The sequence below is a fragment of the Malaya genurostris genome, chromosome 2 (assembly GCF_030247185.1).
Source record: "Malaya genurostris strain Urasoe2022 chromosome 2, Malgen_1.1, whole genome shotgun sequence".
NCBI classification, from domain to species: domain Eukaryota; kingdom Metazoa; phylum Arthropoda; class Insecta; order Diptera; family Culicidae; genus Malaya; species Malaya genurostris.
This window is the reverse complement of record NC_080571.1, coordinates 216,903,442-216,930,033: the sequence shown is the minus strand read 5'-3', so window position 1 is coordinate 216,930,033 and position 26,592 is coordinate 216,903,442. Positions and strand designations below refer to the sequence as shown.

At 37.6% G+C, this 26,592-nt stretch overlaps 1 protein-coding gene across 4 annotated transcripts in view; it reads right to left on the bottom strand.

Annotated features, from left to right (window-relative positions):
- Positions 1 to 2,787: 2,787 nt before the first annotated feature.
- LOC131427561 (laminin subunit alpha-1) overlaps positions 2,788 to 26,592 on the bottom strand; it is a 458,469-nt gene continuing 434,664 nt past the window's right edge. For 2 of the 4 annotated variants that reach the window (XM_058590870.1, XM_058590871.1), the window contains exons 15-22: positions 17,264 to 18,736; positions 16,439 to 17,191; positions 15,305 to 16,378; positions 14,648 to 14,809; positions 14,136 to 14,583; positions 13,938 to 14,074; positions 3,861 to 4,092; positions 2,788 to 3,787 (exon numbers count right to left, since the gene is read on the bottom strand). In XM_058590870.1, coding sequence (XP_058446853.1) covers positions 3,642 to 3,787; positions 3,861 to 4,092; positions 13,938 to 14,074; positions 14,136 to 14,583; positions 14,648 to 14,809; positions 15,305 to 16,378; positions 16,439 to 17,191; positions 17,264 to 18,736 — 4,425 coding nt within the window. In that variant the 3' untranslated portion in view covers positions 2,788 to 3,641. The other 2 variants (XR_009229282.1, XM_058590872.1) reach the window with 2 other exon arrangements.

Here is a 26,592-nt window from a genome sequence, read left to right as displayed (position 1 = left end):
AATATATTTTCAGACTTAGATTTCGCACGGTAATAGCTATCCAACAAGCCATAGATTGTTGAAATCCGTCCATTTTTAACGAAGATATCGAAATTTTTGTGTAAGCGACTTTTTCCCCTATTCCAGCAGTAGAAGTTTTGAGCGCTGTCTGGCGAAGAAATGCTTGGAAGCAACATAAAACACGATTTTTTATACTGTCTTATACATTTGTTTTTAAGTACCCAAAAGACTGTGTGCAGCATGACATTTTGCCTCAGACCGATTTTAGCACGGTTCGTTTTTGGCAACATAATTGTTCGAATATGACATAAATAAACTAGATGATGGCAGCGTTTTCGAGTTAAAAGCAATTCCATAATTATATTGATTTAAACTACAGCAATAAATGCTGGAAGAACATAACAGCCAAGGATGGCTCTTATCGTATCAAAGAACGTTCAATCTTCACTCTTCACACGATTCAATCAGAGCCATCAAAGAGAAATGGAAAACATCGCAACAACAAACACCCGGCATGGCTCATTTAACATAGAATAAAAAACCAGTGCGAGAGTGAATTTCTCTCGATGACATTTCTGAGAATTAAAGGTTAGCACGCTGCTGTGGAGATCCTCTCTGAAGCGACAAACGGTCGCTTATTCTCGTTTCGCGATCCGATTCTATACTGACAGTTGATAATTGCGATAGAATCATTTCACTATTGCCGCTTATTCTAACTATGTGCATATAACCTTTGTATAAGTTGTGTCTATGAAAATGTATGTGAATGCTCCACACAAGGGTTTTGAAATATTGCAACCTAGTATGAGCAACATCAAGATGAACCATCGATTCGATTTTCTGCGATAATTGTTAACTTGCGATCCTCTCTTGGGAAATTTCACACAGCAACGATCATTATCAGACTGTATATTTTTTCATGGGCCGTGAAATACTCAGAGTATGAAGTGGAGCGAAAAAATATAGAAAAATTCTCTCGCGGTTCATGTATTGAGAGACTCGAGTTCTTATAGCATCTTCTACCGGATTGAAAATGTTGTATACAATATAGATAGCAATATAGCAGCTTCTGTCAAATTTTCGGCAATCACCAACACTGATAACAGCCATTCGAATCAGTTCGTCGAGATCAACAAATGCGTGTGTGACAAAAATTTTCACTCAATTTTTTTCGGAGATGACTCAACCGTTTTCTACAAACTCAGATTTATATGAATAGTCGTATGCTCCCAAACAAGGTTCCTGAATTACGTTTGGTTCCGACCTCTGGTTCTGGAGCTACAGGAGGACGTATGAAACGAAATTAAAAATGTGTAACTCATTTTTCTCGTAAATGGCTGATCCGTTTCAAGATTCAAATGAAGTCTAAGAATTATCTAAGATTCAAGTGAAAAGTCTTTAGATTCTATAAGACATCTTGCTTGTCAGTCAGATCCAACTTCCGGTTTCGGGGATACAGGGTGATTAGTATAAAAATGTCTATTTCACATAAATTAATCAGGTTTATCGAGTTAGCAGATTTGGATTTCATTTTCATTTTTGGTTGTGTTCAGTTTCCGTTTCGGAAGGCACCCAAAAATTTATTTCGCACTACGATTCCTCAAAGATGTCTACATTGATTTTCAAACATTTTGAAACAAATGTAAACTATACAGCTACTCAGGTGAATTTGTCTGACTTCGGCTACACCGAATTTCGAATTCCGGTTCCAGTATCGAATCGTTTCTCAAAGCTCAATCGTTTTCTCAACAAAAAAAAAGGCAAATCGAATTTCCAACACAAAAATTCAAATTAAAATAAATCCAATTTTATCCAATTCTGACTTCCGATTCTGGAATTGTAGGAGGATGAATTTTTAAAATTCTAAGCGATATAGAAGATGACAATCCCGAAAAGCTTTAAAGTTGGACTCAAAAATGTTGCAATTTATTCGTCATATGGCCATACGAATCAGTTTGGGTTATGCAGGTTCCTGAATACCGGCTCTGGAAGTACCTTAAATTACCGTAAACTCAAAGTGGAACTTATTTCGACATATCATGGACTATTTAATCGATTGTCACACTTTTAGATTCAAATTCGATTCGATTTGCAGTTTCGACATTAAAGAGTAATGAGTGATTAAAATCGCAAATTGCCACTTAAAACGACGGACATTAGAATAATGTCATGAAAACTGAAACACCGAAGAATATTCATGCAAAAAACACATGCGGATTGATATAAAAAGATATCATCTCACTGCTAGGTGGATTAAGCACGTTTTTATATGGAATTTTTGCTCACGATATGCGCCACCGAGCCCACTGTGCATCTTTCACACCACCACCATACGACACAGCAGCGCGCAGGCATCTAGAAAATGATGTAAAGTTTATGAAATTCACATGAAACTATTTAAAATTTCGGTTGTTTCGGCCAAAGTTGTGAAATGTTCGGTCCCCTAGTCAGATTCTTTGTGAAATTATGCTCTTTCTTAGCTTTATAATCCCTTTGGAACGAAACAATCGCCCTTATTCTGAATAACGACGTATTGATGTTTCGATCGAGTGTGGTTCGATCGAATCCTAGCTACCTTTGATTTTTCTAGCGTTATTAGGACGTTATTTAGAAAAAGGGCGAATAACCGCTTATACATTTCAAAAACCAATTACGCCTTGATGAAGCAAAATTTCAAAATTCTGTCTAGTTTTCGAATAATTGATCAAAAACGCAACCCGCGCACTCCACTACATTTCACCTTAAGTCATCATTTCGCATTTCACAACCAATAAATTCAACGCCATATCAATTCTTAAATAGTTGATTATTTATTTTCCATTAGTTAATTTCACAAAAACATCAAATTTCTGGTTTATGGCTGGTGTTTGTGTCGAATAAAAAACATTCTTAAAATAAAAGTATGGAATATGAACAATTTACATCTGCTGTTAATGTTAGATTATCCATTGGAACATATTAACATAATTGTCTAGTGTTATTAAATATCATATATTATCTATTCATATGGCAGTATGTGAATCGTTTATCTTACTGTAACATCGCGCATAAATAGCATTCTATAGGAATAACACCGGAAACATCCAGTCTTTCACTACATTGGCAGTAGTTTGTATTAGTCGGATAATAAATACTTAACGATATTCAACAGTGTGACTTGAATATAATTTTCACGTTCCAGAAGGCACATATTCTATAACATACACATGCAATTTATGGCTATTGCTCTATTTCTTAATGAAACTATTTTTTTTTTCTTAGAATCGGTGGTTTGTACGCACATTCATTTCTCACAAAAAGACAAGGCATAGCAATTACCTTGCGGCCGTTTGTAATATGATCCGACAGCTGTCCAGATCATCTTCAAGTAAGCGACCCAAGTCGACATAGCGGAGAAAAGCCTCTCGGAACTTTAGATCTTATTTGTATACACATAATTATAGTAATAGTAATAATTAAATTATAATAATAATAATAATAATAATTTATTTGGTTTGTCGTAGTACGCCAGGCCTCAAACAGTGTTTGAAGAATGGGACCATGTATCTTCGTTTGCACTGATGTGTTTAAGCGTATTCACAAGCAACAAAAATGGTATCTAACTATTTACAGATGGGAGCTTAGGGCAGACTTTTCTGTCATCAATTTACAGCTAGGCACTCGCTCAGTAGAACGTTATGCAGGTTGTCCATATCGGTCCAGTCCTTCCGTTCATTCCGTATCACCACGTTGCGAATACATCCTTTGAAATTCTCTCGCAGCAAAAGGGTTCCACTTGGGGCGGTATCTACAAAAAAAATGATTGATATAAATGTCATAAGTTTTGTTATCGACTACGGGCTATGCTAAGGATATTATACCTGGTAATCCACCAATATAAAGTGGTGCTTTAGTGGCAACCCTTCGCAGTACGTCGTTGGATTGTACCAGAAGAGTGTTCGGAGGGTAGTTGTCCACCCGCAGCACAATCTGATGATCCTCGTAGAGAGCGGACACGTTGTGCCATCGGTTGTCGCAAAGTGTGTATTTCGAGGGAAGGGTACTCTGCACTCGGATCGGGTAACCGTCACCGACGTCAATCGACAAGACGACCTGAAAAGGATCAATAGCAAATTAATAGCTCGGTAACTGCCACAAACACGACATTACAGTGAAACATATTTTCAGATGTATTGAAATCGATCTATTGTTTTGAAGAACTTATTCCAACAACACCAAAGTATAAGTATGCATAAGAACGCCTGCCTCTCCTCTTCACCAAAAATATCATTTTTTTTTCTTTTATTTGACTTTTCAACTTACTCTGCCGCTCAGGTATTACAAAAAACTAAACTTAAATCGTTTTCGTTTATTGGTCAGAGCAGCCTGAGAGCTGACCCAGAGTCGCCCAAACAACTTTTGAGATGTTTGTTTTAGCAACCTGGGGTCGCTCTAGATCGGACTCCAATCGCGTAGTTTCGCTCTGAAAATTTTCTCGGGTCCCACCGAACATCCATGCGAGCTTGTTTATTTTTACTTTTTTATGAGTTGTTGTTTAGGACGCGTACCACGTGTTTGTTTTACTCGAAGTCAGAGTCGCCCGCGTGTAGGTTTAATAACGAAAACGGTATTAATTATGACGACTCCACATCAAACCAAAAATTATATAAACAACGCAGGGTCGAGTACTGCCTCTGCATTACAAATAACTGAACTTACACAGTAAAAAAGAATGGAGTTTACAGATGACACAAATCCATCTATGACTAAATTCATTAGTACGTAATTCGTATTTCTGCGCTTATGAATATGTCAGAATCCATTAAATAAAAGGTGATTTTTTTGAGGTTAGGATTTTCATGCATTAGTATTTGCTCAGATTTTTTGAGGTTATGATTTTCATGCATTATTATTTGCTCAGTATGCTCTGACATTTCATCATGAATAGACTTACTAACGAGCAACGCTTGCAAATCATTGAATTTTATTACCAAAATCAGTGTTCGGTTCGAAATGTGTTTCGCGCTTTACGCCCGATTTATGGTCTACATAATTCTGGTTGAATGGCTACGTAAATAAGCAAAATTGCCGCATTTGGAGTGAAGAGCAACCAGAAGCCGTTCAAGAACTGCCCATGCATCCCGAAAAATGCACTGTTTGGTGTGGTTTGTACGCTGGTGGAATCATTGGACCGTATTTTTTCAAAGATGCTGTTGGACGCAACGTTACAGTGAATGGCGATCGCTATCGTTCGATGCTAACAAACTTTTTGTTGCCAAAAATGGAAGAACTGAACTTGGTTGACATGTGGTTTCAACAAGATGGCGCTACATGCCACACAGCTCGCGATTCTATGGCCATTTTGAGGGAAAACTTCGGAGAACAATTCATCTCAAGAAATGGACCGGTAAGTTGGCCACCAAGATCATGCGATTTGACGCCTTTAGACTATTTTTTGTGGGGCTACGTCAAGTCTAAAGTCTACAGAAATAAGCCAGTAACTATTCCAGCTTTGGAAGACAACATTTCCGAAGAAATTCGGGCTATTCCGGCCGAAATGCTCGAAAAAGTTGCCCAAAATTGGACTTTCCGAATGGACCACCTAAGACGCAGCCGCGGTCAACATTTAAATGAAATTATCTTCAAAAAGTAAATGTCATGTACCAATCTAACGTTTAAAATAAAGAACCGATGAGATTTTGCAAATTTTATGCGTTTTATTGTTTAAAAAAGTTCTCAAGCTCTTAAAAAATCACACTTTATGTGTTAGATCAACTGTAAATATGAGTCATTTTTGACGATCGAATATGTCGGTCTCAGTACACATAAATTTACACGATTTGGTCCAAGTTTATAGTTATGGTGACTCTACGTCAAACCAAATTAAATATATAAATCGTTAAAAGTCATACTAGTTGTATTCACAATTTGTCCTAGTATTGGAAATCCGCTGCTGAAATAAATATTTTTGAAAACATCGCGATAGCAATTTGAGATCAACCATATTTGCGATGGTAGTGGCAACTGGGAAGACTCTAGGAGTTGCTCCAGAGAAAAAGACAGACAGTAAATTGGAATAATATTGTGTGTGTGTAATAATATGATAACAAGGTAACCAGATAATTGCAGTATATTCGAACGCACAGCAGTCCAAGGTACAATACAGTGTATTTTAACAATGCATGTCCACAAAGTCCTCAGTAACATATAAATGAAATGGTTGAACCGATTTGCAAAAGCTTAGATTCAAATGAAAGCTCTGTAGGTCCCATACTAAATTTCTGAATTTCATTTCGATCTGATTTCCATTTCCGATGTTATGGGGTAAAATGTGCAAAAAATGAAAATATGTTTTCTAACTTTTCTCATAGATGACGCAACCGATTTTCACAAACTTAGGTTCAAATGAAAAGTCCTACGGTCCCAAACGGAATTCCTGAATTTCATCCGGATCCGACTTCCAGATCCGGAAATGTAGGGTAAAATGTGTTAAATATTTTATACCATCACTGAAAAGGACGAAAAACCGTAAAAAAATGTCTAAATCGACCTCAAATCTTCTCCAATTGGTAGTTTTTATTAGTAGACGGTCAAACAAACCAATTTCATTTATTCTTTCAAAAATCGAAGAAATTATTTTGAAAAATACCCCATTACTATATATGATAGTATGATTGATATAAGAAATCTAACTAAAATATCGTGGCCTGTGTGATACGATTAAAGTGAATTCAGAAACCAACCGTCAAATACCAGTTTATTGAACTTAGAAACTGCAATAATCTAGTTGAAAACAAGACTTGCAGCCAGTGTTGGTGATTGCCGAGAATTTGACAGAAGCTGCTATATTGCTATCTATATTGTATACAACATTTTCAATCCGGTGGAAGATGCTACAAGATCTCGAGTCTCTCAATGCATAAACCGCGAGAAAATTTTTCTACATTCCTTCGCTCCACTTCATACTCTGAGTATTTCATGGCCCTTAAAAAAATTACAGTCTGATAATGATCGTTGCTGTGTGGAATTTCCCAAGAGAAAATCGCAAGTTGACAATTATCGCAGTAAATCGAGTCGATGATTCAACTTGATGATTCTCATACTAGGTTGCAATATTTCAAAACCCTTGTGTGGAGCATTCACAGACATTTTCATAGACACAACTTATACAAAGGTTATATGCACATAGTTAGAATAAGCGGCAATAGTAAAATGATTCTATCGCAATTATCAACTGCCTGTATAGAATTGGATCGCGAAACGAGAATAAGCGACCGTTTGTTGCTTCAGAGAAGATCCCCACAGCAGCGTGCTAACCTTTGATTCTCAGGAATGTCATCGAGAGAAATTCGCTCTCGCACTGGTGTCGATTCTATGTTAAAAGAGCCATGCCGGGTTTTTGTTGTTGCGATGATTTCCAACTCTCTTTGATGGATCTGATTCAATCGTTGAAGAGTTGCCAGTGAACGTTCTTTGATACGATAAAAGCCATCCTTGCTTGCAGCGGTACTTGTGACGAACTATGATGGGAGTAACAGATCGGCTGAAAAGTTAGTATCGTTTCTATGAGAGGGCGCCACTAGAATTAAATCCATACCATTTTCAGTTAGTACCAACCTTCAAAAGATACGTGTATAAATGTCTGATTATTAGTTTGGGAGATATTGCATTTCTGATTATTAGTTGTCTGATTATTAGTTTGGGAGATATTGCATTTTGAGTGAAGCTACTTTTGTTATTGTGAAAAAATGGAAAAAAAGGAATTTCGTGTGTTGATGAAACACTACTTTTTGATGGAAAAAGTGCCGCCGATACCAAAAAATGGCTTGATGAGTGTTATCCAGACTCTGCACCGGGCGAAGCAACAATTCGTAAGTGGTTTGCAAAATTTCGTACTGGTCATATGAGCACCGAAGACGATGAACACAGTGGACGTCCAAAAGAGGCTGTTACCGATGAAAACGTGAAAAAAATCCACAAAATGATTTTCAATGACCGTAAAGTGAAGCTGATCGAGATAGCTGACACCCTAAAGATATCAAAGGAACGTGTTGGACATATTATTCACGAATATTTGGATATGAGAAAGCTTTGTGCAAAATGGGTGCCGCGTGAGCTCACAATCGATCAAAAACAACAACGAATTGATGATTCTGAGCAGTGTTTGGAGCTGTTATATCGAAATAAAACCGATTTTTTTCGTCGATATATAACAATGGACGAAACATGGCTCCATCACTTCACTCCGGACTCCAATCGACAGTCAGCTGAGTGGACTGCACGCGATGAACCGAACCCAAAGCGTGGAAAGACTCAACAATCGGCCGGTAAGGTTATGGCGTCTGTATTTTGGGATTCGCATGGTATAATTTTCATCGGCTACCTTGAAAAGGGAAAACCATCAACAGTGACTATTATATAGCGTTATTAGAGCGTTTGAAGGACGAAATTTAAAAAATACGGCCTCATTTGAAGAAGAAAAAAGTTTTGTTTCATCAAGACAATGCACCGTGTCACAAGTCGATGAAAACCATGCTGAAATTGAACGAATTGGGCTTCGAATTGCTCCCTCATCCACCGTATTCTCCAGATTTGGCCCCCAGTGACTTTTTCCTGTTCTCAAACCTCAAGAGAATGCTCGCTGGTAAAAAATTTAGAAGCAATGAAGAGATAATCGCTGAAGGCCTATTTTGAGGCAAATGACAAATCGTACTACAAAAATGGTATCGAAAAGTTGGAAGATCGCTATAATCGCTGTATCGCCTCTGATGGCAATTATGTTGAATAATAAAAACGAGTTTTGGCAAAAAATGTGTGTTTCTATTAAACGATACGAACTTTTCAGCCGAACTGTTATTGTAAGATTATTAATTGTTAGGAAGACATTATAATTGCCTTCTTATCTGGGAGTAGAGCATGCCAACGATTTTCGTTAATATCATTTCAATCAAATTCGCAGATCTTTAATAATTAAATTCGGTTGTTTAGAACCCTTAAACACGAATATGTATTAATTTGAGAGGAGGAAAAGCTTTTTTTATTTTCAAAATTTATGCTAGGTGCACAGATCAATTTTCATTCAAGTTTACGTTTCGTCTTTGATTCACGAGTGCGTAGCAGTTTAGCGTTGAGCCATCAGGTCGCGCTAGCAGTTCAACATAAACTGCATAGACGCGTAAACTTTAATGAAGACAATGTATGATATATTGAAGCGGTATTGACAATCACCCTCATTCTTGTTTACGTCCGTATCCGCAATACGACGAACGGGTACTTTCGAACGAATACGAATAAGCCATTCTTGTTTTCACTCGAATGAATTCGAATCGCGACTTGTTTGCCACGAAATATTCAAATATCAGTAAACTTCTCCAAATAAATGCTAAGCCTTGATGAAATCAGTCCAATTCTTGTGATTAACCATATACGAAACGCTAGAATTTATGCCAGTTTAGTTTCAAATGATACGTGTATTCGAACATCATTCGTACGAACGAAAAGTCACATTCCCGTTTACGGACGAATAGACGAAATGGCGTGGTTTCGATTCGTCAGTTTAATGTTGCGAATCAACCGTTCGAACACATTGAAAAAAGTTTATCCGATTTCCAACAAACTTATTTTCGAATCTAAAGGTGATTTGCTATCAAATCATAAATTTGTGTTTTGCAGAAAACATTTAGAAAGCATAGCAGTATAGTAAAGCTGTTTTTTTTTCTGGCGAGCATTAGAATGTATTCGCGGCTCCAAGCTTTTACGCATCAAATTTTACATCTATTAGGTATATTTATGGAAAATATGCCATGGACAAACATGCTTTATTTTATATTAAATGCATGATTTTACCAATGTAATAAATATGTAGACTATCGAAAACATGACAAAATTGCAAGAAAAATGCAACGTATTTTTAGCAGTTACTACTGAACGAAATGCTATTTTAAATGCTTTTTTTTTACTTTGCACGGAGTTTTATTTGAAAATTTCATTTACCAGCATGAATATAATTGGTCCTGAGTACGATATTTATTTATTATGTAGCATTCGTCACTTCTTTGATGCTTGGAATCTTCCTTAAAAATCTACCTGTGCTACCGATCCTTCTTTTGCACAGGATTCGCGTTCGTACACGTTGGAGTGAAAACAAGAATGGCTTGTTCGCATTCGTTCGAAAGCATCGCCCTTATGCTGAATAAGGACGTATTGATTATTCGATCGAATGTGGTTCGATCGAATCATAGCTACCTTTGATTTTGCTAGCGTTATGGGGAATACAAATGATATACGAGGGAAAAAACGATACGACGTTATTCAGAATAAGGGCGCATGTGTTCGTCGAATGGTCAATACGGACGTAAGCAAGCATGATGATACAAAATCAGTGTAAAAACAAGTCAAATAACAAATGATATCTAAGATTTTTATTTACAACTCAAATCTGTACTAGAACTGATAGTTTAAAATTGACTGGGCGTTGGTTTTATGCATGTACGATGTTTAAAAGCGTGATTGATTCGAACGTAAACGGGAATACGAATTTGATATACTTTCGAACGTATCGCATACGGCCGTAAACAAGAACGAGGGTGAATAATAGCCCTTACATGAGAGATTATTATAGTAAATATTCAGTATTGTCAATCCTTCGTCAATACCTTATGATCAAAAAAGAACCGGAATTTTATTAAAAAAGGCAAAATTTCAATTTTTAATAAACTTCTTTATTATCGCCTTCAAAGTACTCTCCTCCTGCGGCAATACATGCATGTCAACGCTTGATCCAATTTTGCATACAAGTTTTATAGGCCGCCGAAGGTATGGCCTTTAGTTCACGCAGCGAATTCTCTTTTAGGGTCTCTATGGTCTCAAAACGCGTTACCCGCAATGGCAATTTGAGTCTGGAGAAGAGGAAAAAGTTACACGGGGCCACATCTGGAGAGTATGATGCTTAGTTGATGACATTGGTTGCGTTTTTGGCCAAAAACTGCGACACAACCAACGCATACACGACGCTGTTTTTGAATGAAATTCAGCTTTTTTGGCACCAACCGAGAAGCGACGCGTTTCAAACCCAAAACATCAGTTAAAATGTGTTCGGCTGCTCCATAAAAGATGCCCAACAACACATCAATCTCTCTAATCGGTACAGAACGATTTTGCAACACGATTTGCTTCGCCGATTCAATGTTTTCTTCAGTAACAGATGTTGTTGGGCGGCCAGGGATCTCATCATGATCCAAGTTTGTACGACCACCTTTGAAGCGTTTATACCTCTCATATGCCTGTGTTTTTCCTAGACACGATTCACCAAAGGCCTTTTCTAACATTTTCAACGTTTCGGAACACTTAAATCCATTTGCAACACAAAATTTGATGCACGCACGTTGTTCTAAATTTTCATCCATTATAAAAATCGCCACACGAAAATTTTTCAACTTCTTTGTATAGAAGCCAAACAAAATCAAATCGTACGATATGCGTCAAAATTTGACAGAATGTGTATAAAAGTGTTGCCAACGTTGAGAGAATAAAAGTTTACCGATTGGACAAGCGAGGGAATTTTAAAATGAAAATTTCGGTTCTTTTTTTATCATAAGGTACATCATTCCCATTTGAATACACACGATTATGCATCATCAATAGCATAGTCAAAATGTCGAGTATTCCCAATAATATCACATCATGTGAAAGCCACTAGTCAATTGGATTGACAATAATATTGATTCGTGTAGTCCACCTACTGACAAGAGACAAGACAAGAACGGGCACTGTATGCCTAAAAATTATATTATATTATTGAATAAAAAAAATAACGGACACTCAAGTCAGCACATGAGCCAGTAGCTGATCCAGCACACCAGTTGAATCGCGAGCTGGTTCTACGAAGCACACGACTCTCAATCTAGTAGCAATACGGCACACGAGCGTGTGCTGCAGACTTCGTGTGCGTGTTTTCTGCTAGCTCGCGTGTTTCGTATTTGAATGTGTGCGAACCGCAGTCAAGTTTGTTGGGGATCCAATCTTAACCTCATTTTTTTCAAACTCCATATATATCTCTGTTGATGCACAATTGCATATATCAGAAGACAAGTTAAGTGAGCGTCAGTGTACATGAAGTAGAAATCGATCAACGTTATTATTCGAGTAGATATAGTAGTGGTAGACAGAGTATGCGATTACATATGCGATATGAGCTTTCCGGCATATTCTACGCAATATGCTTTCCGGTAGAGACTAACTTTATTCACATAATAATGTAACACATGGATCAATAAGTCCCGAGACTAACAATGGAAATCTTTTTTGTTGCGAGTAAATAGCGATAAACTGCTTTCTGAATCATCGACTCGCGGCACCCACTTGGAAAAAACCTTTTTCATGCTCAATTTTTCATGAAGGATAGTAAATACACTTCCATCTGTGTCATCTCAGCAATCTCACGGAGCTTCACTTTACGATCTTTCATTATAATTTTTGTCACTTCACTCACATTTTCCGGTGTAACGGTTCCAACGTTTTTCCAATTTTTCAATACCATGTTTATAAAAAAATTATCCTTCGCTTCAAAATAAGCTTCAGTTTCAGCGATGACCTCCTCATTTGAGCCAAATCTTTTTCCCTGGAGCATTTTTTTAAGATCAACAAGGAGCCAGTAGTCACTGGGGGCTAAATCTGGCGAGTATGGTGGGTGGGGAAGCAGATCAAACCCCAATTCGTTCAATTTCGCCATTGTTTTCATCGACTTGTGGCAGGGTGCATTGTCTTGATGAAAAAGGATTTTTTTCTCTGCATGTGCGGTCGTTTTTTTGCGATTTCCTCCTTCAAATGCACCAGTAAGTCAATATAATAATCACTGTTGATCGATTTACCTTTTTCGAGGTAGTCAATGAAAATCACGCCATGCGTATCCCAAAAAAACTGACGCCATGACTTTGCCAGCTGACTGCTGCGTTTTCGGACGCTTCGGACGGCTTTCGCCAGCTGTGCGCCACTCAGATGACTGGCGCTTCGACTCTGGAGTGTAGTGATGTATCCATGTTTCGTCCATGGTCACGTAACGACGCAAGAAATCTTTTTTGTTGCGAGTAAATAGCGATAAACTGCTTTCTGAATCATCGACTCGCGGCACCCACTTGGAAAAAACCTTTTTCATGCTCAATTTTTCATGAAGGATAGTAAATACACTTCCATCTGTGTCATCTCAGCAATCTCACGGAGCTTCACTTTACGATCTTTCATTATAATTTTTGTCACTTCACTCACATTTTCCGGTGTAACGGCTTCCACAGGTCTACCCGAGCGTTCCGCTGCATGAAAACCATCTCAGGCTTATGTTGGAAGGCCGTCCAAGACTTCATATTTCCAGACAATTTAAACACAACGTAGGGATCAGATGAGCGCCATAATAATCGTGTGGTAAGCGCCATCATAAATTTGATGCCGTTACCAGATCATGAACAACCTCAGCTTACGGATTATGGAGAATAGTGAGGCATCCGAAAAGGCTTCAAGAGAAACAGTAAAACAGTTCCTGAGGTGGTATTTCATGATTAATCGTGTTCCTTGTTTCTAACATTTTCTCGCTAAAAGTCTATTCATCATCTGATGCCCAGCTGACTACTCGAACACTTGGATTGGACCATAGAGTGAATGAAGCTAACTAAGCATCGTTAGCTTACTAAGCAAATAACACACTCAATAGTTCATGAATATGGTAAATCCGAAACACGAGATTAAACATATCCCTAGTTGAACAATCCCGTTTAAGTCGTTCTTAAATTGATTCCTGTTACTTTATGGGAACAAAGCGAATACTAAATCTGCGAATGTACAGGATCAGTGTAACAATTTCTTATTTACTTCTGGTGTTGTTATCACCGCAAATAACAATTGAACTATTCGAATAACTAGTCTATTGTCAACAGAAAACTGACGAAAAACATACTAAGCATACTTACATTTCCATTTGAAATTTCCATCGAAAATGCCGGGAATCCATTGATCGAATCTGCAACACTCATCAGGATTCCGTTGACTTCCGATGTTCGCAGCTCCAGATCTACATCCATGAACGTGCCGACATTGAAATTGCGTTCTAAATAAAAAGGCAAATTTTGTTATCCGGTACTGAAACTACCAATGATTAAACAACTCACTGTAGATAGCATACGCATCACCCGGAAAATAGGAACCCTGCTCAATCCGTGGAAAGCATTGGCCCACGTTCAGGTGTCGCCCTGGGCGGGCCAAATCCTGCGTGTTGTTATTCACCGAGAACTTCCTCAGGCATCCCTTGAACTCCTCCGGTTTGGGCTGCAACTCTTTTGGCAGTAGCGTTTCGTCCGGAATGCCACCAACGAACAGATTGTTGGATGCATTCAGTTTCTTTGGTAGTTTGATCTGAGCCGAACTGAGACTGTTTCCAATCTGCACACTCAGCGTAGCCTTCTTCTTGACACTGTTCAACGATACGTGATGCCACTGACCGTCGTTCAGCTTCACTGGAAGCAACAGTTGTTCTCGTTTCCGGCCTCGGATGGTCAGTGCCAGGGAACCATCCCGCAGTGCCAAGGTGATGAAATGTTTCGCTTTTTCCTTTGAGCCCTAAGGTTTAGAATTTTTTTTTTCATAAACTTGTTTTCTTCAGAAAAGTGTCATTTGCACTTACCAGTGCTACAAACATCAGTCCATTGGGATAGAACGTCCGGAAGTCGAACTGGATGTTGAAGTTTCGCTGCCATATATGACGAGCTGCTACATTGACAATCGAATGGCTTTGCGGTTTATCGCCATACTTGAAAGCGTTGGGTTCGTACGAGTAGCTTCCAACCTGCAATGATTGAATACGTTCCATCAGTAACTCTGAATTGAAATGAACCTTCTACTACGAACTCGATTTACCTTGTTACATTGCAAAGCGTTTTGTGTGAAAATTAGTGCCAATTTAGTACCAGATAGATACACCCACGTGTGCGTGTGAGATTTAGTAGTTTGTTGTAGAACTGAAGAAAGTGTACGCTAGGAACAAGATTTTACTCAAGAACAAAATATCGCTTTTACCATCACCAATGAGTTTGAATTAGAAAAAGAAATTAAAATCTACTAACTAAGAAACAACTAAGTAGAAAACCAACAATAAATAAAATAGACCATGCAGAACCACTAAAGTTACTAGACGTGTGAAGAATTGAACCGAGCCCACTTCGCTAACAACCGTTAGTAATATCAACACTCTGTAAGTACAGAAATTTTTGAAATTCGTTACTTGATAGCGTTAAAAACCCTTCGTTGCTATGAGCTCAACGGTCAACAGTCCAGTACTTACCCGGTTGCATCCCTCCGGTGGTGTTTTGAAACTATGACCTATCGGTTCAGTTTTCATCAAGGCAGTGTGGAGAATGTGCGATCCCATCGGTGGTCCCGAACGACCCATTTGTACATTGGTGAAGTTGAGTGCTTGGTCGAACGAAATTGTTCGGTTGTTGAATACCACGTTGGCAATGACACCTTTCAGTCCGACGAACGTTTTCGACAGGTTGTCGAATGCTGGATCATCCGGGACGCCTCCTAAGAACAGACCGCCCGGTTCTCCTGGCATATTGACCAATGCCTGGGCTTTCGGTAGTCCCTTCGATCCTTGGAAATCATCATCGATCCTCAGCTCTACCGTCCTTCCTCGCTTGATTACACTGATCACGTGATACTCACCGTCATTTAAGGTATTATTAGAAACAATTTCTATCCGGCCAGGACCCGAATCTACCCAGAGATTCAATTTTCCTTCATAGAGGAACACAGAATAGTTACCACGCATATCTTTGGAATCAAAGTCATTGGATAAACTAGACGGGAAACCTGACAATAACAACGAGCAGTTCGGTTCCAGCGTTCGGAATACAAAGCCAAAGTTGGCTCGTTTCCGCAAGCTATGGGACGGAAATTCGACATAACCATTTCCATAGAATCCAGCTCTACTGATTGTGTCAACACAAGATCCTTCTATTCCAAAGTGTTTGGAGCTATCCAAGGGATCATACGAAACCCCGGTAATTTGAACTCCTTTCAAACAACCCAAAAAGGCATGATCGGCTCCAGGAGCTTTAGTTGTTCCTGACTTGAATCCAGGTGGAACACCGCCTAAGTAGTAACTGTTTCCAAGATTAGGCAACATTCCTGAGTTGATCGGCTTTGTAGGAGCTCCGCGGAACTCCTCTTTATTGTCTACCTTTAGTATACCGTTCTCCGTACTACCTTTGGAGAAGGATCGAGCAGCCTCCACGACAACCCAGTGACCGGTGTTGTACCGGTTAGTGGTATTAATCTCCAGCTTGGAGTCACCTCCATAATCCACTCGGAAAACCAGTCGCCCTTGATAGAGGGTCAATGAAATGGAACGGTTCTGGAAGAAAACAACAAATACTTATTTGCATTACGAGAAGCTATCAACTTATGTACTAACATTGGTTTCATCCAGGGCTAAGAAAATCAACGCATTTTCATCCAGTGTTTTGAAGCTCAAGGTCAAACTAAACTGGTTCTTACTTCTATGGCTTGAAGATTTCTGCAGCACCGCATATCCGTCACCATTGAAGTGTCGCTCATTGGAAGTGCTGAAGCTTTCCTGGGGTCCCAACATAGCCCCTCCACAATTGCCACTGGATGAGGAAAAATGCCACAATCCGATCTGGCGTTGATCGACGTACAGCTGACTCAGCACCAATGCTAAACCTTGCTTCGACCGCAACTCCGGTGTTCTTAACTCATCGGGAACACCCCCGACCCAAATTCTACTGCTCGGACCCATTGTTAGCTTCGAAAATTCAGGACTACTCGCTCCCGAAACGGCGTTCGCAGGCACCAGCACACCACTGTGAGTCATTCGACGCACATTGAGATTACATAGGTTAAAGGTTCGATTCGCTTCAATGAAGTACCACGCGTCATCGTATTTGGGATCGCGTGGTTTGATTTCCGTCGGATGTGTGATCACCACCTCCTCGTCCCCTAAATTCCAAACTAGACGAATTTTTCGTTGGTACATTTCCAGTGCAATAAATCGACGTTCTTCTCCCTGGATATAGACAAGTGGTGATTCGGTACTATCGGAGTTTAACGCTACTGACATCAAAATGCGGTTGGTAGTCGATGGACCGTAGGATATCGGAGTGTACGATCGCATGCAGCCATCCTGAGATTCCAGAGATACACGGATCTAAAAAAAAATAACAATGATATACAATACACATTTATGAATCTATAAATATAGAAAAAATATAAAATTTACCCCTTCAGCTGCGTGCTTTGCCCGGGCAATTTTATCTTTTAACTCCTGCAACTGAGCAGAGAACGACGCATTCCACGCCTGAAACTTTTCACTCTGAGTTCTAGCCAGCTTTTCAACTCCATGTAACTCTTTCTTCGCGTTCAATATGTTTCCCAGCGATTGTGAAACATTTTCTTCCGCCATTCCGAATTTAGTATCCCACTCGGGTTCCAGTTTGGCGAGCTTTAATTTCAGCTTGTACACATCGCTGTTCAACGTAACGGCTTCCTCCCGGACGAATTTCATCTGACCGGAAACGATGTTGGCCTGATCCAGAGTCACCTGCAGTTTGTTCATAGCGTCTCCCCGATTGATTGCAGCCTGTTCTTCCATCACCTTATTGTTCTCGACTCCAGCCAGCCTGAGGTGATACTGAAGACTTTCTACCTTTTTCTCCTTCATAGTCATTACATCGTTCAGTTCGTTAGCTTTCTCCAATTCCTTGTTGGCCTTCTTCTCAATGCTTGTCGAAACATTCATCGAATGTTCGCTTCTTTCAACAAGCGAAGTGCCACTCAATGGGTTTACTTTGTTGTTTGCCGTTTTCGCACTGTCCGTAGCTTTGTCGGCGAGTTCTTGTGCCGAAATGATGGCACCGATTATATTCTCGTAGGCCATGCTTGCTTTCATTGCATTCGCAGCCCCATCTTCGGTATCCTTGAACTTAAGCTGATACTGATCTGATTCCTCCTTCAATCGCTTGCCGTATGCAATCGCAAGTGGAACTTCATCGCGCGCAAGTTCTTCAAACTTTTGGTCGAATTCTTTGATTGTATCTTCCAGCACGTCATTCAAGGATTTAAGGTTTTCATTATTTTGCTTCAACTGTTGGTAGTTATCCTTGATTCGCTCAATCTGCACGGAGCTCTCCGCTAAAATGTTATAATCTAAAAAGTCCTCTACTTCTTTGGCTAATTCCGCCGAACGTTCGAAGTTCTGTTCCAATTCAGCTAATTTTCTTTTATTTTTAGTCGTAAAACTTTCCGTCAATGTTGCATTATTGAACACTTCGCGGTTCAACCGATCGAAGTCATCCATTCTATTTTGAAATATCGTAAATTCATACTTCAGATCGCCTAGCCGACTGTTTTGCCGGTCTACTACTTCCGAAAAGTTGGACCAGTAATCGAACTGTCGCATGGCACACTGCAACACCTCAGACTTGGGACGACTCAAGCCGTACTTAAATTTGATGTCCGCCAGCAAATCGGTTGCTTCCTGTATTGCGAGTGGCAGTTTGATATGTTGATCACCGGAACCGTAGTTTTTCAGGACGCTGATCGTTTGGTCGATTCCATCTCTTGTATCGCGGATGTCGTTCGCTAGTAAGGCCGAGCGTTCCAGAGCCTTGATCACCGTCATGTCCCGGAATTCATCGGCCCGGTTGGACAGTTTGTTTAGACGCTTGTTCAATCGAGTCGCATTGCGTTTCAACTGCAATGAAAAATAAATCAAGTTTTGTGTTTAATTTTAAATTATTTCTGATTTTGTTGTTGTTGAACTAGAAAACAATGCTCTGTAATGAATTTTTCTTTAAATACGAATCATAACATTTTACAACTAGTCCCAATAACTTTTCAATTTATTAAAAATGGCTTTTTTGGTCAATTGTACACATTGAAAATATATATTTCACACTACCGTGAACCGTCATCGTTTCGAAAGCTTATTACTTCATCTTCAGGCAAATTTTAGAAACGTCAACTTGAAATAAATGTTTTTAAAGCCAGAAATTATCAAAAACAGCCATCTTTTAATACAATCAATAAAAGTTGTTAGCATAGTAAAAATCTTTCAATTGTTGATCATTTTCTAAGCCTATTCTCTTTCTCTTTAAATCAATAAAAAATAAATCTTTCATTTTATTTAGATTGAGTTGAAATCATTAAAAATATATTCAACATTGGTGTCATGTTTTTGAAAACCTTCAGTTATCTAAGATCTAAGTCGACGTAAGCTCAAGTAATCAAATCACTCCACTGTGGATCTCAATTTTGTTGTTCTTATTTATTAATTTATGCCTCTATAACTTCAGATTTCAGGTTGACATTGCTTTCAGGAATGTTCTTGGATGTGTTTAATTAGTTAAACCAAATAGAAAATTAATTTTCTATTGGCGATAGTTAAGGTTTGGTTACTGTTCATAACGTTCCTCTCAAGTAAAGTGTGCACTTCTATTAATATCAAGTCTTTTTGTGCTTTCTTAATTAATTTCAAAATAAACTAAACCCAAACCAAACGTTCCTACGAATAGTGTAGCCGGTTAGGCATATAAAAACTGTCCCCAAACAGAAATTAAATTGATATAGCTGTTTGGAAGGGTTTGTATTGGAGATCATTTTCCCAAAATTTTACTCCTTTAACTACCATATTCATTGAGTTAGGGTGGTTCTTTGATTTTCATTTTATTTAAATTCTTCAAAAAACATTTTTTTCGCGCATTATGGGAAACCTCTCTGACTTTTTTCAGAATTTTTTAAAATTTTCGATTTTTTTTTATTCGTACTTATAGTTTAGGTATCAGGTCAGATTTTACATCAAAAATAAATTATTCATGAGTACATTACGATGTATTATTTTCTGATTTTAATAAAATGTGGACGGTTATAATACCCGACTATTAAAAAATAAATCAATCGAAAAACCATGCGTCACCATCATATTATCAGATGGAGACGCATGGCATTCAGTTCTAAAATCATACATCACATTCCTTTCGAACTAAATACCATGCATTTCCATCTACAACTTGAGTTCAGGGCTTGAGTATTGACGTAAGTAATAATGATAACATAATTTCATTCCTAATATTATTTGCTTACCCCTCATCTCTAACAAATACTAAAAGATTTGTTTTGCTAAAAAGAATCGATCTAATAAGACTCTAGTTCATTTGCTAATTGAAAATTGAATAGTATGACGATTGATTGAAATGTTGGATTAAAAACACAGATCATTTGAAATATTGGTTATCTTGTTCCACATCACTAGCTCGAACAACACCATGGGGCTGATTCTTGTAATTTTTTTCTGTTTTCTTAAATTTTATATAATTTTCTCAATATGGCGGCGAATGAGTGTCAACATTTCAACAACCGTTTAAGAAACAAACATAGATATTATTAATAGGCTATAAATCAGATTTGAATATGAATTTTCTAATGCGAGATAATATAATAAAATGTTCGAAAGTTAACAAAAAATCATTCATTCAACAATTCACGGTAGTATTGACTGTCGTTCCATAAAATGATGATTCAGTCTTTAGATATTCATTCCCTGTTGTAAATTACACATCAACGTCTCCTTCGCTCAGTTGTCCAGTTGGCGTATGATATGTTGTCAGCATCGTGATTGACATCATCGAGAATGTAGTAAAGTTGAAGAACTAGCCTCTGGAGTAGTCGAATGTTCTAATCTCTTCAACTCTTCATCATACCATTTTATACCACTTTAAATGATATATCTCTAGCAGTAATATGATACACGCCGATGAAATGAGCTGCCTCTTTAATTGATGAGTATTTCATCTCTACCCAATGTTTTCCCACTTAGTTAAGTTAAAAATGATTATTAGGATCGTTACCGTATACTACACATCGTCCCTTCGGAATTGAAACGAACTTTTTCTCAAGCTGTATTTGTAGCGCAAGTGATTATAAGTTGTTTTGCCAGCACTTCTCTACTCAAACCTTCAAATTTGTACCAACGCACAGTGGTTCAAAAGCGCAATTTCACGCTCTTAATTGATAACTCATAGGATCGTGGTTTTTGAGGTACAGCATCTTCAGCAAAGTTGCTCAGAATGATAGACGCCATCTTTTGGTAAATTTTATTTATGTGATTAATCCCCCTAAAAGTGAAATAAAAATTTTATTTTAGCTCAGGGCCAACATAGGGGCTAAGTTACTTCAACAAAGTTGTGCGGAAAGTTATTTCAAACAAGTTTGCTGAAGATACTATTCCCGTACTTTGAGTGTATTTCACGATATAATGTATTTTCTGAAACGGGTGTCCAGAAACCAGTTTTTGTAAGAAAACATATATATTTTCAATTTATATGTGTTTTTCATGTTTTACAAAGTTTTTCATTTTCAAAAACTGCACAACTTTCTCAAACATACTATGCTGCTATCATTTCATTTTAATGAAATGGAGCAATTTTTCATGTTTTTTTGAATAAAATTCTAACTTGTCTATTATAAAAAGGCGCAGGAAGGTGCAAATGAGACTACTTACATATTAAACTACTTCCAAAGAGCTTTCATACCGTGGTTGAATTACTCGTCTGCGATCGTCTGCAGGCGAAAAATGTTCTTTTCTAATATCATTGTCCCTGACATTTGCAATGATAAGGTTAATTGTATATCAGATCAGATTTCAGTATATATTCGTTACCATGGAAACTCTCATAATAAAAGGTTTTTATGGACATCGAAGTCTACAAATAGAAAAGTTTAGTAATAATTACAGACGTTTTTTGAAAGTAACTGTTCGACGTTTTTTGCAAGTGAGATAAAAAGCCACGACTTTGAAAAAAGGCAATCATCATGTCGAATTATGTTATGTCATTTTTTGGTAAGCTTTCGATAGAATAGCTCTGCGGATAAATATCCTCTACTCATCAATTAAAGTGGAGATCGATAAACGCTTGCTATATTGTATTGTTCATAATGATTAAGAAGTTTATTTTATACAGATGTCGGGGGTCCAGCGAGCAATCCAGATCACTTACGAATCGGGATCCCATGAATTGGTAATTAGTTTCATTGGATCAAATATCATTACAAATATTCGTGAATGGCCAAACAGTCCAAGAAGAATCTGTCGAACGATGCTAAGAGTCTTTTAGATGGTTAAGAATTATATCAGCTATCATAAAATAAATACAAATAATTGAAAAATGAGCTTTGATAATACTTTTTTCTATGACATAACTTAATTCGATTTGATGATGGCTTTTTTAAAAGTCGTGACAAAACAGTTACTAAACTATTCAATTTATAGACTGCAATGTGCACAAAATATTTTTATATCATATTTTGTGGCAAGTACCATAGTAATGAATATATACTGAAATCTGATCTGAAATACAATGAACCTAAACATTGCAAATGTCAAGGACAAGGATATTTGAAAAGAACATATCTCGTCTGCAGATGATCGCAGACGAGTAATTCAACCACGGTATGAAAGCTCTTTGGAAGTAGTTTAATATGTAAGTAGTCTCATCTGCACCGTCCTGCGCCTTTTGATAATAGACAAGTTAGAATTTTATTCAAAAAAACTTGAAAAATTGCTCCATTTCATTAAACTGAAATGATAGCAGCATAGTATGTTTGAGAAAGTTGTGCAGTTTTTGAAAATGAAAAACTTTGTAAAACATGAAAAACACATATAAATTGAAAATATATATGTTTTCTTACAAAAACTGGTTTCTGGACACCCTTTTCAGAAAATACATTATATCATGAAATACACTCAAAGTACGGGAATAGTACCTTCAGCAAACTTGTTTGAAATAACTTTCTGCACAACTTTGTTGAAGTAACTTAGCCCCTATGTTGGCCCTGAGCTAAAATAAAATTTTTATCTCACTTTTAGGGGGAATAATCACATAAATAAAATTTACCAAAAGATGGCGTATATCATTCTGAGCAACTTTGCTGAAGATACTGTACCTCAAAAACCACGATCCTATGAGTTATCAATTAAGAGCGTGAAATTGCGCTTTTGAACCATTGTGCAACGTATTCTAGTTCTTTTGGAAACTCGTAATGCATTATACAGCATGCATGAGCCAATTAGACTAATTTGCCTACTGGACAACGAGTCTCCCAAGTGTTCTAATTTTTAATTGTCATCCAATGTGTTTTACTAAGAATGACTAGACCCTTTTCGTAACTTCAGACTGGATCCTAAATTTCAGTTATTATTGTCAAACAACACACATTTACATTTTGACGAAAGAAAATCAAAGAAACAATCAGATCTACGGTTTTTGGAATTATTACGTAAAATTTTCCATATTTTTGTTGCGATTTCTGAAATTTACACGTTTTTGTTTTACACGGATTTTTTTAACACGGTAGCGTGTAAAAAAATTGTGGATCAAGCTCAAATGGCTAAGTGGCGTAATTGACAATACGGTTTTTACCGCCCAATTTTCTCAGAGGTGGCAAAGCATACTTTTACTAGTCAAAACAAGTTTGAAAGCTACTTTTAAATTTTTGATGATGTCGAAAATTAAATGGTTGTAACTTCCGGTTCTGTAGATACAATAGTATAAGTGAATTTTCTCGAAGTTGACTCAACGAATTTCGATAATCTTAGGCTTGATTGAAAGCTAAAAATGCCCATCAAATTTGGAAGGATTATGGCGAACATTTTGTGTTATATGTGACCTAGCTGACAAATCCCATTTTTTTTTAATGCAACTAAATTTTTCGGAGATGAAACAATCGATTTCGAAAGATTTTGACACATATGAAAACTATTATTAGGCTATTTGATAAGTTCACAATACTAAAGGCCAAGGATAGAATCTTACAAATGTATTAATGAGACTATTCAAATGGCAATAAAAAGGCATTATCACACCACTAGGTGGATTAAGAAAGGTTTTTACTAATACGTTTAGTAGGAAATGTTTGATTTGGTAAGTGGTGTTGCGGATAAAATATTCAAGTTTTCGTAACACGTTAGCTCATGAGCTCAATACAGCAAAAGTTTTTAGGGGAGGCGGCAAACCAACCCTTGCGACTTTTTTTGTGTTTTTGGAAGTCATTTCTCTAACTTTATCCTATTCTTTCACTAGCAGTTGAACCGATCAGACGTGATTTTTAGATTTCAAGCAAGTTTTTGTGATTCAATTGCTACATTGGGTTTTTAAACATTTTTGCGTAAAACCAAGCAGTTAAAGGTTTTATAAATCATTGCACAGTGATCCAGGAAGAAAAATTAGCAGGAAACAATTGTTTACGCTTTTATTATTGGCCATAGAGATTTGAAGTCTTCGGCACATTAGTTGCTCCTAATTAACTGCGTTTTTCGCGTAGGGTGGTCCTAAAACGAACCAAATCTGGATGAGATAGAACAATGCATCCTTCCACAATAATTCAGAATAATCAATTTAAAGCGCCTGAGACGTCAGAAATAATATAGAACTTGTGCAATATTGATTGAGGGTTGCATAAGTAGTGCAAACTTTGCGTCTGCTTAGCGGTTTAAGTTGAACTACTAGGCACGAGATGGCAGTTCAGTTTGAACTGCTTTAAGCACTGACAAGCCGAAGGCGAAACGCAAAGAAATAGAATTTAAAGCAACTTTGTCGAAGATATTGGATGTGTATCTCTAACTGTTTTTATATTAGAACGGTTTACATATCCTAAGTTAGGGTGCTTCTTAAAAAACAGTTTTTTTTCCATAACTAATGTAATGTTCTAAGAAATTCAGAAGCCTAAAATGGCGCAACTTTCAGCAAAATAAAATTTTTTTTATTCTGCCTGGTTCAATAGTTATGAAATATTTTAAGAATAAAATAAGCCTTTTTTAAATAACGGTATATAAAAATGGGGCAATCCGAAAAAAATTCTTTTGATTGTATTTGATAGCTTGTACTTTTTTATATATCAGGTGTACAACTTTGCTTCCGCCGTTTTCCGATAGGTGGCTGTACCGGCTGAGGCTGGTCAAAATACATAGATGATAATGCCTTTAAGGTGAGTGTGTACAGTGCCTAACGAATTGTCACCGCCGTTTCAGTGACAGTTGTTCTTGTTTTCTTATTATTCACGCTCGAAAATGTATGTTTATGTGCCCAATTCTCGCCATTTGCGGGAAGTTTTACTTTTCTGGTACAATTCGAAAAAAATGCGGCTCAAGCTGCTCTCAGAAACTTACGGTGATGCTGCTCTGAGTAAAAGAACGTGTCGGGAGTGGTTTCAACGTTTTAAATGATTTCGATGTCGAAGACAAACATGGTGGTGGAAGAGAAAAAACCATCAAAGATGAACAACTAGAAGCATTGCTTGGTGAAGATTCGTGTTAAACCCAAGAAGAGCTTCCCGAATCGTTGGGAGTGAGGCAGCAAGCCATTTCAAACCGTCTCAAGGCCCTGGACATGATTCAGAAAGAAGGAAACTGGGTGCCGTGTTAGCTGAAACCGAGGAACATCGAGCGCCGTCTATTTGTATGTGAGCAACTGCTTCAAAGACAAAATCGTAAGGGTTTTTTACATCGAATCGTAACCGGTGATGGAAAGCGGGTTCGATAGGATAATCCTAAACGCAGAAAATCATGGAGAATGTCCGGGCATGCTACTTCGTCGAAGGCAAAACCGAATATTTACGGAGCCAAGGTTATGATTTGTATTAGGTGGGATCAGCTCGGGGTGATTTACTACGAGCTTTTAAAACCGGGTGAAACCATCACAGGAGATCGATACCGAACGCAACTGATTCGCCTTAGTCGCATGCTAAAAGATAAGTGGCCACAATATCAAGAGCGACATGACAAAGTCATCCTCCAACACGACAATGCTGGATTGCTTCATGGATAGCATCAAAAGAGGACTCCTTTTTTCGAACCGGGATCCGAAAATTGCCGGAAAGATGGAAGAAAGTTGTCGCTAGCGACGGATAATACTTTACATAATACACTTGTAAGCACTTTTTCGCAATAAAGCTTTTAATTTTGGAAAAAAAACGGCGGAAGCAAAGTTGTACCCCTGATAATATGAGAACAAATTGGAAAACTGTTATTTTTCTATCTCCTTTAAATAAAAATTTTTTCGTGCAAGTATTTTTGTACGTTATCATATAACATTTACCTTAGTAATATACTAAGTAATGTTAAAACAGGAATTCAGAGTGTATTTTCATAAAAAATATTTACAATCTATTCTTTGGACATTTGTAGTACGTATAGTAAGATATACCTTTTTAACTTTTTATCTTTCTCATTCAATCACTGTGAAGAATATCATATACCAATAAAAAAAGTATGTGTGTGTGCTTGTTACATTTTTGTGCATGTATTTTTTGTAGATTATTTAACCGATGTTTTCAAATTCAATTTCAAAGGGATTCCAGAGAAAACACTTAAATTTCAATGCGTTTATACGCAATTAGATGGTTAAAAGCGCCAACAAATCAATTTCCTTGTGTTTCTTATAAATGTGTTCAGAAGTGTCGTCCCGCTCAGAGAAATCGGTATACCTGGTAACATTGGTAAGAACTGTTTGAATTGGCGATCTAACGATGTGTTTCACAACTAGAGCGGTACGTGTG